Source organism: Asparagus officinalis, chromosome 7 (assembly GCF_001876935.1).
Source record: "Asparagus officinalis chromosome 7, Aspof.V1, whole genome shotgun sequence".
Classification (NCBI taxonomy): Eukaryota; Viridiplantae; Streptophyta; class Magnoliopsida; order Asparagales; family Asparagaceae; genus Asparagus; species Asparagus officinalis.
Window position 1 is genome coordinate 56,698,129 of NC_033800.1, and position 19,663 is coordinate 56,717,791.

Below are 19,663 nucleotides of genomic sequence, written 5' to 3' on the forward strand. Positions count from 1 at the left end.
TTCTTTCGGCATGGAGAGTGTTTTGCTTAAAGAATCTTTACTTTCTTGCTTGGGCAGAAAGTAAAGTCGGTTACGAGAAGAAAAACCGAACACTCTTTGCTTTTTAGTCAAGCGCTCTTTCAATGCAAGAACTGAGGAAAGAGAAGAGACAGAGCTTTCACTAGTACCCGAACCTGTGCCAGAGCCAGTACAACTTCATCAAAACGGGGTTTTCTCAAGTTTTAAAAATGTGTAAAACAAACAAAAAAAATTATTATTTTCGTTACTTCCTACTTCATAATTTTAGAAATTACTTCGAGCTACTTTTTACTTCTAATACTTCTATCATCCAAACGGACCCTAAAACGAAAAGGTATAACTTATTTATATAAGTGGAAACAAGTAAAACTAAATAAATATTCTAAGTAACAGATGAAATCACATGACAAATCCTAAATATCCTGACTAAATTTATCACAACTAAAACAATCAAATCATTAAAAATAAAATCCTAACAGATTTAACTAATCCTAAAATCATAGTTTGTCATGCATTAGATTGTTGCTTCAATAGTTGGTTGATTACTTTAGTCATAGTCATAGGTTAGTTGTCACGCATCTCCTAAGGAATCTAGTTTTAAAAAATGGTCTAGGCTCTCACCTACTTAGCGCACCACCGAGGTCTTTGGACCACCTAGGAGAGCATTGACCGTTATACAGACTGCAAAACTTAGGTCATTGTCTAATTTCCTTTGTTGCCACCTTCATGTCATTCTACCTCCCTGACCTCCTCCGCCTCCTCCTACCTTCAGCAAAATCTCCTCCACCTCCAATTAAACAAAAAAAGAAAACCACCTAGGCACTAGGCGCCAGCTCGACGCCTAGTGCTCATATTGGACTATTCTCTATTTAGTCTACTTATGCATGGTTGACTGTGAATTATGATTGTTATTTTTTTGTCGCAATTTCTTATGGATTTAATACATTTTTTTGTCAATTATTGTAATTAAAAAATAAAAACGAGGAAAATGCCTAGGCTCCACCTAGGTTATAGGCTTCGGATCTGGCATCTAGGATGTGTAACGCTTTCTATAACCTTGTCAAATGGTATGAGCAATGTTTTGGAAATTGAACATAGGACCAAATGAACTTAGGCCATTGTTCTTTGTAAGTCATCGTCTCTCAACTCTATTTCTTATTTTTGAACAAAGATCATAGTAAGCGTTACATGAAAAATGGCTTCACAAGGGATTGTTCAAATACTTACTTTACTCATGTACGTAGCAACCTCCATTGAGGATGTAAGAACCTTTGAATGTGGGAAACTTCAATGACCCTCCTCGAATTGTAGCTACCCTGATAAAGATCTCAATACGCTTCAATTTTATTTCTCTGTACAAGTTGAATTGAAAATCAATGATCAATAATAGATCGATACAGTATCTATGAGCAAGATTTATGAGCAAGATTTCTCTGAGAGCAATGGCAGATAAGTGACTCCAGCAAATATTCCTTCATCAGGTTGCTGCATGCTTTTCTTTGACATATGACCATAAAATGATTCACATGAATTTTTTGTTCAACTTCTAAAATCTCTTTCGCCCTTATTTACATTAAAGCATTGTGTTGTTAGATTAGGGAAGACAATCATTGGTAAAACGGGATATGACGAAGAAAATACATAGTATGGAAAATAGAATGACTAATAAGATAATTTGTGATAAAGACTTAGTTTGCTTGTTAATATAAAAAGGTTAGCATACAAGATTATTATATAATATTACCAAGTAATAAATGTTGATTGTGTTATTTTGAAGTGTTTAATGTATAAAGGTTACAATTGAAGATTTTTGGCTAAATCACGACTGAAGATTTACTGAAGTTTACACTAAAATATTTCTTTTGAGAAAATGGGAAAATATCATAACATCTGTAAGATGGGTTTAACAAAATTTCCAAAGTAAATCCCATTTTTCCCTTTTAAACTGAAATTTAAACCCGGGATTATAAAGAAAAGTTAATTTTTATTTAAAGCAGAGGTTTAAAACTATTATGCATGATTTCTTGGGTCTCCGATTTGTGTTCCTAAATATGAGAAGCCTCTTTCTTGAGAACAAGAAGTTGAACTATTTTGTTTGTTTAGGTTTCAATTTTGTTTGTAATTTAGATTACTTCCCTTACTACTTGCCGTAGCATTATAGTTTCCAATGTTTGCAATCTCTCATCTTAGCTCTCTATCAGTATTAGCAAGTTAAACTAATGTTTATCTGTGGTTGGCTGAGTTGCATTTTCCACTACATCATCAATATCATATTACCATTAATATTAATAAATGATTGGCTTTTAGTTAACCTTGTCTAGACAAGTGATCTTCTTGAATTTTTAACTCCATGCTGATGATTACTTTTCTAGACTTCCTTGCAAGTTTTCTTTGGAAGCTGACCTTTACTCCTATAATCACTAATTCCTCTTGTTGAATCTCCTCATTTCTATCTGATGGTACAGTGACAATCAGAAATGCCCATCGGTTGCTCTGATGTTTCAAGTGGGGGAGAATGCCACCTATCACAATGTAAGTTTTCTTTTGCACCTTTTATGTACATGGGCAGGTTTCATGTACAAGGAGATTGAGTCATCCCTGCATCCTCTCTCGCTACGTGACCGTTTTGGAAATCATTGTTTCTTTTATAGTGATCACAGAATTGCGACTTTTCCTTCTTTCTATTTGTATTTCGTACTGATCTCACATATAAAGCTCTATATTTTATATCTAGTTTAGTTCCTATTATTTTCTTTCAATAAGCATTCATTGAAAATGAAGTCTTTTTTGATAGATGGGTGGGTGTAAAGACTTGCCTGGAACATGCACCAGTAAAAGTTGCCGTGGTCATGAAGTGGATATTATGCACTTTTCGATTGGAAGTGCAATACCAGGACGGCTATATGGTGCTAATCTTTTAGACAACGGAGATGGGAATGGTGGTGATAGGTATAGTTTATTATTTCCTGAATTATATTATCTTCCTTCTGAAATATGAATTTTTAACTAAATATCCTTTTACTGATAGATTTGGTCATCTGGTTGATGTTTATTCATGGAACCCACATTGTCGGTACCTTGATGGAAAGGGTCCTTCAGGTATTTTTCATCTTCAAATTGCTACTGGATGTACAAAAGTCCATCAATAATGAAAATTTTTTCTTGCACTTTCTCTTATTCATATGTTGCTCAAATAGCTGCCTCTAAGTTCGCACCTTCTCTTTAAAGAACCAAAATTTATAATCTGTTGAATATTTAGTTCCTCAAAGTTAGGAGTTAGTTTCCTATTTTTGTAAATATTATGAAATCAGGAAATCCGTAGGAACTGGATTTCCTAATTAGTATTTATTCTGTTTTTATTGTTGCTGATTTATAGGAGGTAGTTTCTATATTTAGTTGAGCAGAAGCTGTATATAAATAGTGTACTTATTTCTGATTAAAATAAGAAGATTATTTCTCCTTCAAAATCTTCATGGTATCAGAGCTGGGAAACTCTGAAAAACCCTAGCCGTCCTTCTTTCCGGCAATCTCAGTTTTTTTTCCTCCTCTTATGGCAAAAACTGGAATGGCGAATGAAACAGCCAATTCCATCTCTGAAACCTCTTCTCTTTCCAACCCAAATCCGATCCATTATAGTTCTGGAAATTCTGGAACATCTGAAAACCTCTCTGTCCTCATCACAAATCATAAACTCAATGGACAAAACTACCTTCAGTGGTCTCAATCAGTCCGGATGTTCATCTGTGGCAAAGGAAAAGAAGATTACTTGTTTGGAGAAGTCCCAATTCCTGAGAAAACAGATCCAAACTACAAGAAGTGAGGAAAAGAAGATTACTTGTTTGGAGAAGTCCCAATTCCTGAGAAAACAGATCCAAACTACAAGAAGTGGAAGGCCGAGAATCATCAGATCATGGCATGGCTCATCAATTCAATGAATGTGGATATTGATGAAAATTTTCTTCTATATGAAACGGCTCAAGAAATATGGGAGGCAGTGAAAGAAACCTACTCCAGTTCTGAAAATACGTCAGAACTATTCGCGGTGGAGACAGTTCTTCATGATCTTCGTCAAGGAGAATTAACGGTAACTCAATACTTTAATGTACTAACTCGTCATTGGCAGCAGTTAGATATGTTTGAGTTTTATGAGTGGAAATGTCCGGAGGACAATGCATTATATCGTAAGATAGTAGAGCAGAAAAGAATATTTAAATTTCTGTTGGGTCTGAATAAAAGTTTAGATGATGTTAGAGGAAGAATAATGGGAACAAAACCTCTTCCAAGCCTTCGGGAGACGTTTTCAGAAGTTCGTCGAGAAGAAAGTAGGAAGAGGGTAATGTTGGGTAACCCGCCACCGCCTCCAAACACAGATGGATCTGTTTTTGCTGCTCGTAAATCACGGCCTCCAGCTCCCATAGACAATCGCCAGCCAAGGAAAGGGCGTCCTTGGTGTGACCACTGCTCTAAACCCGGTCATACGAAGGAGACATGTTGGAAGTTACATGGCAAACCAGCGGATTGAAAACCAAACAGACCAGCCCAAGATAGCCATGCAAACTCATCCAATGTTACTGAGGAACAGCAATGCACAATCAAGTCCAGCCCCTTCACCAAGGAACAACTAGACATGCTACAAACGCTGCTGAACAACACCCTAACACAGCACGCTACTGCTGCACCAGCCACTAGTTTACATGCAAAGTCAGGTAAATTACACTCAAAACAGTGGATTATTGACTCAGGAGCATCAGATCATATGACAGGAGATAGGATGCTGTTATGTGACTATCAACCGTGTCACTCTAATCTCACGGTGAAGATTGCTGATGGCACTTTGTCTAAAGTAGCCGTGACTGGATCAATTCAAATATCACCTGCAATCATTCTCAAATCTGTGCTTTATGTTCCTAATTTTGATTGCACTCTGATTTCCATCAGCAAATTGACTCGTGATAGCCATTGCTTAACCATTTTTCCCCTAATGTCTGTGTTTTTCAAGAGTTGGGTTCGAAGCGGAAGATTGGCAGTGCTGAGATGTGTTCTGGACTATACCTCTTCAAGCCTCCCAAACCTGGACAGGCCTTAGTTGCTACTATAAGTCTATCTACTAGTCAGTTTGTTATGAGTCAATTTAATTCTAGTTCTAGTGTCAATAAAGATAGTGAGATCATGATGTGGCACTATCGATTAGGACATCCTAATTTCTTGTACCTTGGGAAGTTATTTCCTCATTTGTTCATCAATAAAAATCCAAAATTTTTCAATTGTGAGATATGCCAATTTGCAAAACATACTCGATCTGTCTATCCGGGGGTTTCCTACCAACCATCAAAACCCTTTTCCCTTGTTCATAGTGATATTTGAGGACCTTCAAAAATTAAAAACATTAATGGAGCACAGTGGTTTGTGACTTTTGTTGATGATCATACAAGACTTACGTGGGTATTCCTTATGAAGGAAAAATCTGAGGTTGCAAGAATATTCCAAGCATTCAATTCAATGGTTCAAACTCAATTTGGTACCAAAATCCAAATCCTAAAGTCTGATAATGCTAGGGAATATTACTACTATGTCCTGGGAGAATACTTGTCTAAACAAGGGATAGTCCAAGTGAGTTCATGTGTCAATACCCCACAACAAAATGGGGTAGCGGAGAGGAAAAATAGGCATTTATTGGAAGTGGCACGCTCGATTATGTTTTCCACCACCGTACCAAACTACCTATGGGGGGAAGCTATTCTTACTTCGGCATATCTCATAAACAGATTACCATCTAGAGTCCTTCAGTTTAAAACACCTCGTCAAGTCCTTATCAATCTATTCCCCCATGCCCGGTTCCTGTCATCCAATCTGCCCCTAAAGGTATTTAGATGCTCGGCATTTGTCCATGTCTATCCACAAAATAGAAGCAAACTTGATCCACGGTCTACAAAGTGTGTTTTCACTGGTTACTCCACAAATAAAAAGGGGTACAAATGTTTCTGTCCTACTACTCGAAGGGTGTTTGAAACCATGGATGTCACATTTTTTGAGAACAATCCTTATTTTTCCAAGACTGAAATTCAGGGGGAGACTACAACAGAATTTCAACCTTGGAGTTGGGATTCCCTACTTGTCAAGGATTCCCTACTTGTCCCAAGTCTCCAGCCACCACCAAACTCTGAATCTATTCCAAGTCAATCCATTCTTGACCATCATTCTTTGTGTCCAGCTAGTGAGTCGGCTCCTACATCTGATCTGCCATTTTCACCCATGCCTCAGCCTCAATCAGCAACTAAGGAATTACAGGTTTATTCAAGAAAGCGGAGGCAAACTCAGGGGGAGGTTGAACCCATAGCACATCTCACACCTGTTCAAGATTCTGAAGCGGATCCAACAACTGTAGAAACTCATACAGGAGGGAAGAATGGTCAAGAGCAAGAGGAGATTCAAACAGGAGAAGATTTAGAGCTGCCTATTGCCCTCAGGAAAGGTACTCGAACATGCACTCAACATCCGATTAAAGATTTTCTCTCCTATGCAAAACTGTCATGGACTTACCGAGCATTCCTCTCAAGATTGGATGAAGTCCGAATTCCATCTAATATCCAAGAGGCCCTTAATCATGAAGGTTGGAAACATGCAGTTCAAGAGGAGATTAGTGCATTGGAAAGAAATGGTACATGGATTATTACTGACCTTCCACCAGGAAAGAAACCAGTAAGCTGCAAATGGGTATTCACGGTGAAGCACAAGGCAGATGGAAGCATTGAGAGGCTTAAGGCACGGCTGGTTGCTAGGGGTTTCACACAATCCTATGGAATTGACTATCAAGAGACGTTTGCTCCGGTTGCGAAGCTTAATACTATCCGGATACTTCTATCCTTGGCTGCAAATTTAGACTGGTCACTTCATCAACTGGACATCAAGAATGCATTCTTAAATGAGAATCTTGAAGAAGAAGTCTACATGGAGATTCCATCTGGAATTCAGACAAGTTATAACAGTACAAAGGTGTGTAAATTGTTGAAGTCTCTATATGGGCTAAAGCAATCTCCTAGAGCATGGTTTGGCCGGTTCTCAAAGTCAGTAAAAGGACACGGTTTTACCCAGTGTCAAGCTGATCACACGTTTGTGAAACGTTCCTCAGTGAACAAGCTGGCCATTCTTATTGTCTATGTGGACGATATCATTCTAACTGGGAATGATGTGGAAGAAATAGCAAGGATCAAACATGCATTGGCTGAAGAATTTGAAGTCAAAGATCTTGGTCCTCTTCGGTACTTTCTAGGAATGGAAGTGGCTCGGTCAAAGGAAGGTATATTTGTTTCACAATGCAAATAACTAAAAGAAACTGGTATGCTTGGCTGTAGGCCAGCAAGTACTCCAATGGACTCAAAGAAAAAGCTCGGACGTGAAGGAGTTCCTGTAGATAAAGGGAGATACCAACGTCTGGTAGGGAAACTCATTTACCTTTCCCATACCCGGCTAGACATTGGCTTTGCAGTAAGCACAGTTAGTCAATTCATGAACAATCCGATGGAAGAACACATGGAGGCAGTGCACCAAATCCTCAGGTACCTAAAGAGGACTCCTGGAAAGGGTTTACTTTTTAAGAAAACTGACTATCGAGATGTAATCCTATACTCGGATGCAGACTGGGCAGGAAGTCAAATAGATAGCAGATCAACTACAGGTTATTGCTCCTTTGTATGGGGAAACCTTGTGACATGGCGAAGTAAAAAGCAGTCTGTTGTCTCCAAGAGTAGTGCTGAATCAGAGCTAAGGGCACTTGCAGTTACAATTTGTGAAGGGATATGGATCAGGCGAGTAATGGCAGAACTGGGTATGGATTTTGGAGAGATTGTGAAGCTCAAATGTGATAACCAAGCAGCCATCAGTATTGCAAAGGATCCAGTCCATCATGATCGAACTAAGCATGTTACGATTGATAGACATTTCATTGCAGAGAAGATAGAAAATTCTGAAATGCAAGTAATATACACTCCAACTCGGGAGCAGTGTGCAGATATCCTCACGAAGGCCCTTCAAGGACCTAACTTTGAGAGATTGTGTAGCAAGTTGGGCATGTACAACATGTACAACCCAACTTGAGGGGGAGTGTTGAATATTTAGTTCCTCAAAGTTAGGAGTTAGTTTCCTATTTTTGTAAATATTATGAAATCAGGAAATCCGTAGGAACTGGATTTCCTAATTAGTATTTATTCTGTTTTTATTGTTGCTGATTTATAGGAGGTAGTTTCTATATTTAGTTGAGCAGAAGCTGTATATAAATAGTGTACTTATTTCTGATTAAAATAAGAAGATTATTTCTCCTTCAAAATCTTCAAAATCTTTTCAAAGTGATTTTTATATTCTCCAACTTCCCAAAAATGCTGAAATCTGAGTTGCTTCAGAAATATTAGTTTGAGGATGGAGGGAATCTTAGACTGCATATGCAGAGAGGGTGTCTCTCTGTAGAGAAAGTTGTTGGAATGCCCCCTCCTATGATTTTCTCTTTTCTGTGTGTTGTTCAATTTGTTCATCCATCACTTCCAATTAGGATAATGAATAGTCCCATTTTCATTTATTTTTTCTGTCAACAGGTAGAATAGTTGAAAATTGTCCAGATCCATGAGGCTTTAGAGCCTGTGGCAAATGCAAATCCAGCTGCACTATGCCTGTACTAGTCATAAATTTGTCTGTACGCTCAAAAATAGCAGAATGATAGGATTCTATAAGTCACATGGGATGTGTTTCTTTAATCGTGTGCATAGATACTTGTATTTCTTTTTTTTAATCTTTTGCTAACTGTTCTTTTCTTTTTCTATGTTTCTTTAGGAAATAGTTCAAGTGCTCAAAATGATTGGCAAGGAGCTTGGTGGCACAGTTCACTTGACTTCCATTCAGGTAAGATACTTGTTAGAGCTCCATACTTTTTTTCTGGTTCTTTCATTAATAACATGAGCACAAGTTTTTAAATATCCACAAATGGGTGCTTTATGCAATTTTAGTATACATGCAAACAGATTAGAAAAATATTTGAAACACAGATATGGTTGAGTGAATATTCGAGGGACGTAGTGTGTTTCTCGGTTTACCATGGTGCCTGGAGCTTCAGGTCTTTTTGGAAAAAGACTCATTCTTTTGGTTTTTTGGAGGTGATATGCAAAGGGTCACGCACACAAGACATGAAACAAGGGGTTAATTGCGGATCGACCCTTGTACAATAGCCCAATAGCAGGTAGGCCCCATGTAGTTCTATTGATGCGAATAGATTCCCTGAGTGAACTTTTTTCACTCTTCTATCCACAATTAACCCCAAAAGAAAGGGGCAAAAAAGAAAGGAAGAAAAGAAGAAAAAGAGAATCCTAGCCACCATCATATACACAAAATAGAAGGAAAAACACCTCACATGGTTGAGAGCACAATCCACATCTACATATATAAACTTTCTTATTTACCTTATATATGCTCATTTCATGTGCATGCCTTTGTATTTGTATTATATGCATAGAGTTTGTTGATATTCCTTTCATCAATGAATTAAAGTCAGAAACTATCTGGATTTGTCTTTCAATTTGAGATTACTGGTTGCTCTGTTTATTATAGATCTGTTCTGGTTTAATTCATTAGCTATATTTAAGCTTCAGGTTATGTTGAAGAAGACAGTCCATTTACGAAAAGTGGTCAGAAGGGCACATATTATTTTGAGTTCTCCAGACCCTTAAGGACGATGGATCGTTTTCAACAGGCAAGTTTCTTATTTACACGCCTTTAAACCAAAATTTTGTTAGAGACTAATTCGATCTTTAATCTCTCTACTTTCAAATTGACTGATTTGTAATTTTGCTAATTTCTTTGAGTGACCCCAAAAATAATCTTACCTGAACCTGTCCCCATGCCAGAACTCGACGTAGTTCTGATTGTGATTATCTCTCACTATATTAGAATTGTGTGTTTATCTTTAACTTTGTAAATATGACCTGTAATGCATACAATATTTTGCTTCAGTTATCATGTAACTAGGAATAACATATACTTATCAGTATTAATTTCCGATTAGCTTGTAACTATGACCATTGTTCCTAAATCCTAATAACCTGATTACATGTTTATTTGTGATCATGCTCGAATCTGGTAACACTTATTGAATTCTTTGAAACAAGTTAATGATCAGTACTTCAAACGAATGCAGGACGTTCAATTTGTAATAGGGCAGTTGAGTAAGGTGGGTGTTGCTTTCTGGTACCCACTTGATGGGAAACCATGGAGTGGATCACAACACTATTCAGCTAACTGTGATTGGATGCCTCTTGATATTGCATCACCTTCTGGAGGTTCTTCTTACAGTGTGGGATCAAAAAGCTCGTGGGATGCTGCAACTGCCTTTGCCTTGTTACTGTCGGTGGTTGCTTTTTGCGTATCAGTTTTTGTAGGATACTGGGTTTCCAGGACCAACTCGGTTCCTTTCACGCCTATGGACAGGCTTTAATACATCACTACAGTAGCAAAGTTGTATCTTTACGTTGTATTATATTTTGTGAGTAATTGATGTTCCGAGATGGATATTATTTCATTTGATTTTTTACGGAGTTGCAACTTCCGTCACACAACGATATGTATGTTGCTAATTATTATTTACAGCTCCGAGTGGAATCTAATGTTGTCTTGCATTCTTGTGAATGCGCATGTTGTTTGCTAATGCAGCAGCTGCTGACTTTAATTATATTGTTCAGGAGAAACTTCGATTGCGTTGTTGCACATCTTAGCAAATTACAATTTCCACCTCTTATGTTGTGGACGAGAAATTTCTCGAGTTTAACCGAGAAATACCTGTACTTATTGCACTTTACCTATCTTGTATTTGTATTCGATGCATCCTTGAAAGTATAGTGTCATTATTTTGAGTCATGCATCTGGATTGTCTTCGGAAAGCAAGGCATCATATGTGAGGATCACGCTTCCCTGTTGATCCTCCTGGTTGTGCTCCTGGCCATTTACAAACCTGTGAAAACAGAAGAAAGAAGAGTGCAAGATAGAATTGAGAGAGAAATGAGAGAGGATGAGAGTTGAGCTTGTGTTTGAGAAGAAGAAATCAGAACTATTCTTCCTCTATGATCTCTTACAACTCTCTATTTATACAACTCATCTCAGGTCCTGAATGAGTGCGTGCAAATCTGTGCACGTGCACCAACAGAGCAAACAGAAAACACTAATATGTTGTAACAGTATCTACACATTTATTACAGCCCTTCATAGTTTGAATATTTGCATAATAGCCCTTTCATTCGTATATCAGTCTTGCACATCAGTTCACCTCTTCGAAGCTTCTTCTTCCCCCAGCACCTATGGTCTCCTCCAGCTTCGGCTCCGCAACAGGGTTCCAGTCTTTAATGTACATGACGGGTTTGTAGATTGATCTCCAGAACCTGACAATTCCCTCCTCCTTGAATTGGACCTTGCCTCAAGGTCAAATGTGAGAAATCTCTTGACAAGATCCCAATAGGATTCCCAAGTAGAATCCAAAGATGACCGTTGTTTCCATTTGATTAAAACTTGGGATATTAATTTATTCCCTTGAACCACTGATCGCCTGTCTAAGATCTTCTTTGGTTCATCAACCAATTCTGTAGTATGTTTGTGGAAAAATTTGTAATGATGAAAGAACTGTATCTGATTTTATTCTCTCTAACTGCTTAGAAAAAAGAATGATTACAACTCTCTCAACTCTCGATTACAATTTGAATTCCTGATTACAAAAGAGAAGAGGATTGATCTGAATCCTCCTCTTTATTTAAATCTGGGTTCTTCACGGTAGCGATAAGATGTCTCCCTCGAATGCTCGCGTCGAGTTTGCTTCTCGTTGACGATCCGACATCTTGTTTCACTGGAACATGATCTTTTCCTCACGATTTGACGTTGTGGAGAACTCTGAATGAGTTTGAAACTATATGAAATAGTTGATTTAACCGAAATCGGTCTATAAGCCAAGGATGAAGAAAGCTCCTGTTGCCGAATATTGCTGAGGGATGACGTCAATCTCCTCAAAAGCCTGCCCAAGGATCTCTTCTGTTGCTGCCAAGAAGTTCCAACAGACCGAACCTCTGAACTGAATTGATTTTCAGTTATTTATAGGGGAATAAGGGGTGTAACCACCTCCTTAATTCGCTCCTAAGTGGGGCTAATGGGATGTAACCGCCCCTTAAATCACTCCTGAGTGGAGTTGTGATCCTCTCAGATCGTGGGAAATGGTTTTGAAACTGTTCAGCTCGTGTTTGAACGAGTCAAACGCAAAATCTGTATTCTGTGATTTGAGCTGCGTTCAGCGGTTGAAGCTGCGTTCAGCTGTTGATTTGAGCTGCGTTCGTGGCTATGAACATGGTGCGTCTTGATGCTGGTTCGTGGGGAGGACTTCCACGTCTTGGTTTGAAGAGACCATTGATTTGTAGTCTCTTTCTGTCGAAGCGTTGCAAAGATCGTCATTTTGTAATCTTTACTTTAGCTCTTTGATATGCAAGAGTCGTCAGATTGTAACTCTCGATGTTGATGGTGAAGGCTGTTAAACTAGAGCTCTCATCGGTTGTCGTGAAGGTCGTCAGATTGTAACCTTCAGCGATCTACGTGAAAGTCTTCAAATTGTAGCCTTCTGGAAGTCGTCAGATTGTAACTTCCATCATCGGTGTTTTGATGGGGATCAGCTATCTATTGTGATTTTTAGACAGCCTACAGAACCCCCTCCAAAGTTTTCGAAAGTTCGCGGTTGACTGGGACGAATTTTCGGAATACTTTGGATCTCAACTCTGATCTTGGAGCTGTTGATTCCTTGTGGTAAAGGATTTGTTCTCTGCACTTGCTTCGAAGGCATCTTGGTTGAAGAGATTTGCCACGTAGGACCTGTGTGAAGGTATGCGCCATAATCCTGCTTCTGGAATGTGGGGGTGGACCTTGCATTTTGAACTTGAAATGCGGGTCTCACCCTTGCATGTTGAATTTGGACCACGGGTGTGACCTCGACATTCGGTTTTTGCATCGCGGGTCTGACCTCAATGTTTTGACTTAAGACATGGAAGTGGCTTCCGTGCATTTTTGACTAAGTCTTTGAGACTTATCTTTGGCTCATCTGTTTTAAGTCTCGGCTCATATCCATTAAGCTGATGGGCCTGCAAACATGCATAGGATTTTTGGCAAACCCTCAGCCATCAACGGATTTGATAAGCCTTTACCGACTACCGTTTGAGTCGGGCTAGCATGTGGATTGTCTAAGTCCGTTCCACATGTAACGTTGTGCTAAGAGAATGAACCCTCTTAGACTTGATGCTATAATTTTGAATACATAGACTTTGTCATTTTCACGGGAAAAGACTAACCGGCAATGCGTGTTAGGCGTAGGCTTATCTCTAATTAGGGATCGAGATAAAGTCCCCCATGCGTGTGAGGCATGGATTTTGATGTCCTTTTCACAGTAAAAGACTAACCGGCAACGCGTGTTAGGTGTAGACTTATCTCTAATTAGGGATCGAAATAAAATCCCCCATGCGTGTAAGGCATGGATTTCGGTGTTATTAATAACAACCTGCCACGATGTTGAATATGTGGACTTTGTCGTTATTTCTTCCTGTGTTGCTTGAAACACTGAAAGAAAGTTAGAAACGCCAGAGGTGTAATATTAACTTGGCATGAATTTTCACTTAGAGTGAAATTCAGAAATTTTCTTTATTATCACTAGGATAATTCCAGAAAATAATTAATCCGCTGGGGATTTTATAATGACAACTTGCTATTCTTGTTGAAAAAGGATTAACAAGTTCATTGGGGGGGGGGACTGTTAGAGGTGTGATGTTAACCTAACAGTATTTTATGGACCTATCGCTCTATTGAGGAGAGTCGATAAGTGGATTTTTGTCAGAGGTGTAGTGTTAACGTGACAGGATGTGTGTTGCGATTGGAGCAACTTTATGGACTTATCATCCTATTGACGAGGATTGATAAATGGGTTTTGTCAGAGGTGTGATATTAACATGACAGACGAGAGTCGATAAGTAGAAAGTATTGCGATCGGAGCAACTTTGAGGACCTATCGCTCTGTTGACGAGAGTCGATAAGTGGAAAGTGTTGCGATCAGAGCAACTTTGAGGACCTATCACTCTATTGACGAGAGTCGATAAGTTGATTTTGTCAGAGGTGTTTGATATTAACGTAACAAGAGAATGTTACGATTGGAGCAACTTTATGGACTTATCATCCTATTAAAAAGGATTGATAAGTGGATTGTCAGAGGTTTGGTGTTAACATGACAGGAATTTATTGCGATCGGAGCAACTTTGAGGACTTATCATCCTATTGAAGAAGATTGATAAGTTGATTTTGTCAGAGGTGTGATATTAACATGATAAGATTGTGTTGCGATGGGAGCAACATTTTGTCAGAGGTGTGATATTAACATGATAAGATTGTGTTGCGATGGGAGCAACTTTGTGGACTTATCATCCTATTGACGAGGATTGATAAGTGGGTTTTGTCAGAGGTTTAGTATTAACGTGACAGGATTTGTGTTGCGACTGGAGCAACTTTGTGGACTTATCATCCTATTGAAGAGGATTAATAAGTTGATTTTGTCAGAGGTGTGATATTAACATGACAAGATTGTGTTGCGATGGGAGCAACTTTGTGGACTTATCATCCTATTGACGAGGATTGATAAGTGGGTTTTGTCAGAGGTTTAGTATTAACATGACAGGATTTGTGTTGCGACTGGAGCAACTTTGTGGACTTATCATCCTATTGAAGAGAATTGATAAGTTGATTTGTCAGAGGTTTAGTGTTAACGTGACAGGAATTTGTGTTGCGATTGAAGCAACTTTGTGAATTTATCATCCTATTGAAAAGGATTGATAAGTGAATTTTGTCAGAGGTTTAGTATTAACGTGACAGGATTTGTGTTGCGACTGGAGCAACTTTGTGGACTATCATCCTATTGAAGAGAATTGATAAGTTGATTTGTCAGAGATTTAGTGTTAACGTGACAGGAATTTGTGTTACGATTGGAGCAACTTTGTGAACTTATCATCCTATTGAAAAGGATTGATAAGTGAATTTTGTTAGAGGTTTAGTGTTAACGTGACAGGAGTTTTATACTTGTGATTTGAACAAGATTTTGGGGACTAGCGTCTCGCTGGGGAGAATTGCTAAATGAGTTTATCATCAGAAGCGATGAATTTTGATACTAAGATTTTGAAGACTTAGTGTCTTGCTGGGGAAGATTGCGATTTGAGCAATTTTGAGGACCTATCATCCTATCGAAGAGGATTGATAAGTTGATTGTCAGAGGTATATTGTTAACGTGACAAATTGGGAGTGATGCCAGCTGCATTCATACTCTGTAGGGGTGATGATTGTCAGAAGTATAATGTTAGCTCGACGATGTGAAAGATTCGTTACTCTTAATCTAGTGGATTCTAAGTAACCAACCCCCAGTCTTGATTAAGACTTAGCAGGGGAATAAAAAGAGGTAGACAAGGTACATCACCTAGTGGGGCACTATCCACGAAGTCGGAATAAAGACACATCACCTGGTAGGCCATTATCTGATGAGTTTGACTATCAGAGGTAACTATTAACGTGATAGTTTTGTGGGCCTGCCATCCTATTGAAGAGGATTAGCAAGTTGATGGACTATCAGAGGTAAATGTTAACGTGATAGTTTTTTATGGACTTGCCATCCTACGTGATAGTTTTGTAGACCTGCCATCCTATTGAAGAGGATTGGCAGGAGAATTTGGAGGGAATAGACTATCAGAGGTGATCATTAACATGATAGTTTTGATGGACCCGCCATCCTATTGAATAGGATTAGTAGGAGAATTTGGAAGAAATGAACTATCAGAGGTAATTGTTAACGTGATAGTTTTGATGGACCCGCCATCCTATCGAAGAGGATTGGTGGGGGAATTTGGAGGAAATGGACTATCAGAGGTGATCATTAACGTGATAGTTTTGGTAGATCCGCCATCCTATTGAAGAGGATTGGTGGGGGAGTTTGGAGGAAATGGACTATCAGACGTGATCATTAACGTGATAATTTTGGTAGATTTTGTGGTTGACAGAGGTATTCTATTGAACATGACAACTCAGAAAATTTATTACTCATAATCCAATGAACTAAAACCAACCCCCAGTCTTGAACAAGTGCAGAGGGAAAAAGGGTAGACATGACACATCGTCTAGTGGGCCACTATCTAATGAGTTTGACTATCAGAGGTAAGTGTTAACGTGATAGTTGTTGGACCTGCCATCCCACTGAAGAGGATTAGCTTCAGTAGCCGTGGTATCTTCCTCTTCTGACTGAGAAGATTGGGCTTGGTCCGATTGCTCAGGTTGATCCTGCCTACTTTGTTCTTCAGCTTTGATCCTGATAATAATCTTTTGAGCCTGTTCGCCTTGAGAGATTAGTTGTCTCCAGGAATGACATTCTGCAACCCCTATTCGGGCTAGAAGATCGGTCTGCAAGTTGTGTCGACAGGTCTCCACTAAGGTAGAATGTGTCATACCTGTCGGGCATCGAAGAGCTATGCTTCGGAACCTCTGGACGAAAGCTTTGACGGACTCCCTCTTCTTCTGCTTAGTGGCGAGAAGGGTATGGATGGAGACTTCTGTATCCTCTTCAAAGAATCTTGATAGGAAGAGTCTCTCTAGATCCGCCTACTTTTGGATACATTCCGTAGGTAGTTTTCTAAACCATTCAAATGCAACTCTCTTGAGGGTGCCAATGAACAATCGAGCCAGTATGACATCGTTTGATATCACATTCCCAGTCTGTGACTTGAAATGATAGATATGTTGATTCGGTGATCCCGTACCGTCAAAAGTTTGTAGCGTCGGGACTTCGAATTTTGGAGGATAAGGGGCTGCATCCCATTCGGCAGGATAGGGCCTGGTAACTCCCTCATCATGGAGCTCGCTTCTGTTAGCAATGGCATTGAGGCAGGCTTCCAATTCTTTCATTTTGACAGACTGGAGATTCTGCTCGTTCTCCGTCTCTCTTCCTTCATCAGAGGAAGATTCTAGGTTGTGGGTTTCTTGGTCAGAAGCCGTGTCATCAACCACTTTTTCCTTCCCTTTGCTTGTGTGAGGTTGGGATGGAGCCGTTTTTCCTCTCCGGGAGGATTCTTGCCTAGGTGGCGAATCTGTCTTCTGAGATTTGGCCTTGTCTGCGACAAGTTGAGTCAACAGGGCCATGAGTTCATTGAGGGTCTTCTGCTGTGATTTGAGCATGACGTCTTGCTCAGCAACCCTCTTTGAAAGATCTTCAGAATGTTCTGCCATGTGGGCTAAACTCTCATGCCCAACGAAAGAGCTTAATGATTACGACTCCACAATGGCTGAATGTCCATCCTCAAAATTAGTTCCTCTGGCTAACCTCAGATAGTTGACAGCGGGAATGACTCTTGTTCGCGTCCGAGTGTATCGGTAGACTCCTTCAAACTCGTTAGCGATTTCTCTGACGGTCGGCGAACGACTTGTCTCAGAGTCATCGGAACTAGGACCTGAGGCTTTCCCTCTGCCGATCACATTGATAGTGACCCCAGGATATTCGGTCTATGGAGACTTCTTCCTGTGGGAACGTCGTCGTTGGTTGGGCAAAGCAACGTTCGTAAATTGGTCGAACACCAACAGTTTGGCCGCATATGAGCAGCATTGACATCCCGAGAGGATCGTAGGAATCAGTCGTTCATATTGGAACCTACCCGGTCAGCGAGCCGGGGGTCCAGGGGGCGGCGCGCCCCTGGCTAGGGGGTCCGGGGGGGATGGAATACCCCCCGGTGGGGTTCGGGGCATCGCCCCGAAGCTCTACGGTATACACTGGGTTCCATATTGAATTTTATCACCCGAACGCATGCCTGAGCTCCAGGTGTTGCTGGTGAAACACAGTCCTGAGGGCTGCGTTTAGCTTGGCTTATGCAGAGCTCTTGTTGAGGCTCACAAACACGAAGCTCGCGTTGATTGGAGGATCGGCTGTTTTGGAGTTGTATCGAAGCTAAGTCTTCTCCTTCAGAGAGGGAACTGCATGAACAGTGCAACCCCCAAGGGAGACAGTCCTTCAGCGAGTCGGCCATAACTAGAGCTTTAGTCTCCTTGAAGATTTTGTGGATCTTGCGCATAGCCTTGGGGCTAAGGGATCCGGATGAGAGAGCCTCCTCAAACTTGGCTTGATCAAACTCAACAATAAGAGTTTCGACGGTTGTTCCGGTGAGATGAACATCGGATTGCACCACCACTTCTTCGTCAGAGAAGCTTCTCTCCAGCGGAGTCGCCATCTTTTGTTTGTGGAAAAATTTGTAATGATGAAAGAACTGTATCTGATTTTATTCTCTCTAACTGCTTAGAAAAAAGAATGATTACAACTCTCTCAACTCTCGATTACAATTTGAATTCCTGATTACAAAAGAGAAGAGGATTGATCTGAATCCTCCTCATTATTTAAATCTGGGTTCTTCACGGTAGCGATAAGATGCCTCCCTCGAATGCTTGCGTCGAGTTTGCTTCTCGTTGACAATCCGACGTCTTGTTTCACTGGAACATGATCTTCTCCTCACGATTTGACGTTGTGGAGAACTCTGAACGAGTTTGAAACTCTATGAAAGAGTTGATTTAACCGAAATCGGTCTATAAGCCAAGGATGAAGAAAGCTCCTGTTGCCGAATATTGCTGAGGGATGTAGGCATCGAAAATTGCCTATAGGTCTCTACGAACAGCTCAGTGTTAAGGAAAGATGATGAACGTCACTATCCGGTTCACAGGAGTTCGATTGACGTCGGTGAACGCTTGAAGTGAATCGACGAACTACGTGAGCCGACAGAATTTCGGAATAACGAAGGTACGGGCTAATCGAGAGCCCCGCGGTGTTTACAAAAGGAACAACGCCCTTCGTGTCTCATTCATTCAACAGATGATCCAACCATTGGAGCTGATAGAAATCATTGTCGGCTTTCCAACGCATTTGGAATCACTCAGATCCGGGTTCAGACGAAGAAGTTACAGCGAAAATAGTCAAACGGGTATTGAAAACGTCTCAAGGCTGAACTGAGGCACCTACGGTGTCTCGGCTAAGTCAAGACACCCCAAGGGTGTCTCGGCCAAGCCAAGACACCCCAAGGGTGTCTCTGGGCCAGGCCAAAGACACCCCTAGGGTGTCTCAATGCAGATTTGACCCCTCTTACAGTTATAACCCGCTCCGGACCCCTCATGCCTATAATACAGCCTTAGGCCTCATTTTTCATCTGGAATTTCGCCTCCTGCCTCGTGCGAAGCCCTTGCGGTATGAAGGACTTTAATAGTGCACATATTTCAATTGAGAGGAGGAAGGAGAGATCGGGATCTAGTTCTTCAACGCAAGAGAGTTCTTTCGTCAGATTCTACATCACTCGCACCCATGCTTAGTATTATCCCGTTTGTTGTAATACTTAAGAAGAGGCAAATATCTCGGCTTTATCGAGATAGGGCTACAGTTTCTAGATCTCCTCGCGGATCGACGAAGCTCTGCCTAATTTTTCAATAATCAGATCTGATCGACGGTGGTCCACGGATAAACCCCGGCACAGGCAAAGACACTCACGCAAGCAGAAGACCGATAAACGATCTCTGCGTTTGTTTGATAAAGTTGTAA

General features: G+C 40.2%; 1 protein-coding gene across 2 annotated transcripts in view; it reads left to right on the plus strand.

Annotated features, from left to right (window-relative positions):
* LOC109849146 overlaps positions 1 to 10,689 on the plus strand; it is a 13,616-nt gene extending 2,927 nt beyond the window's left edge. The window contains exons 3-8 of one of the 2 annotated variants that reach the window (XM_020418957.1): positions 2,484 to 2,550; positions 2,813 to 2,967; positions 3,047 to 3,117; positions 8,839 to 8,907; positions 9,645 to 9,751; positions 10,196 to 10,689. In XM_020418957.1, coding sequence (XP_020274546.1) covers positions 2,484 to 2,550; positions 2,813 to 2,967; positions 3,047 to 3,117; positions 8,839 to 8,907; positions 9,645 to 9,751; positions 10,196 to 10,492 — 766 coding nt within the window. In that variant the 3' untranslated portion in view covers positions 10,493 to 10,689. The remainder of the gene's footprint in view (positions 1 to 2,483; positions 2,551 to 2,812; positions 2,968 to 3,046; positions 3,118 to 8,838; positions 8,908 to 9,644; positions 9,752 to 10,195) is intronic. The other variant, XM_020418958.1, reaches the window with a different exon arrangement.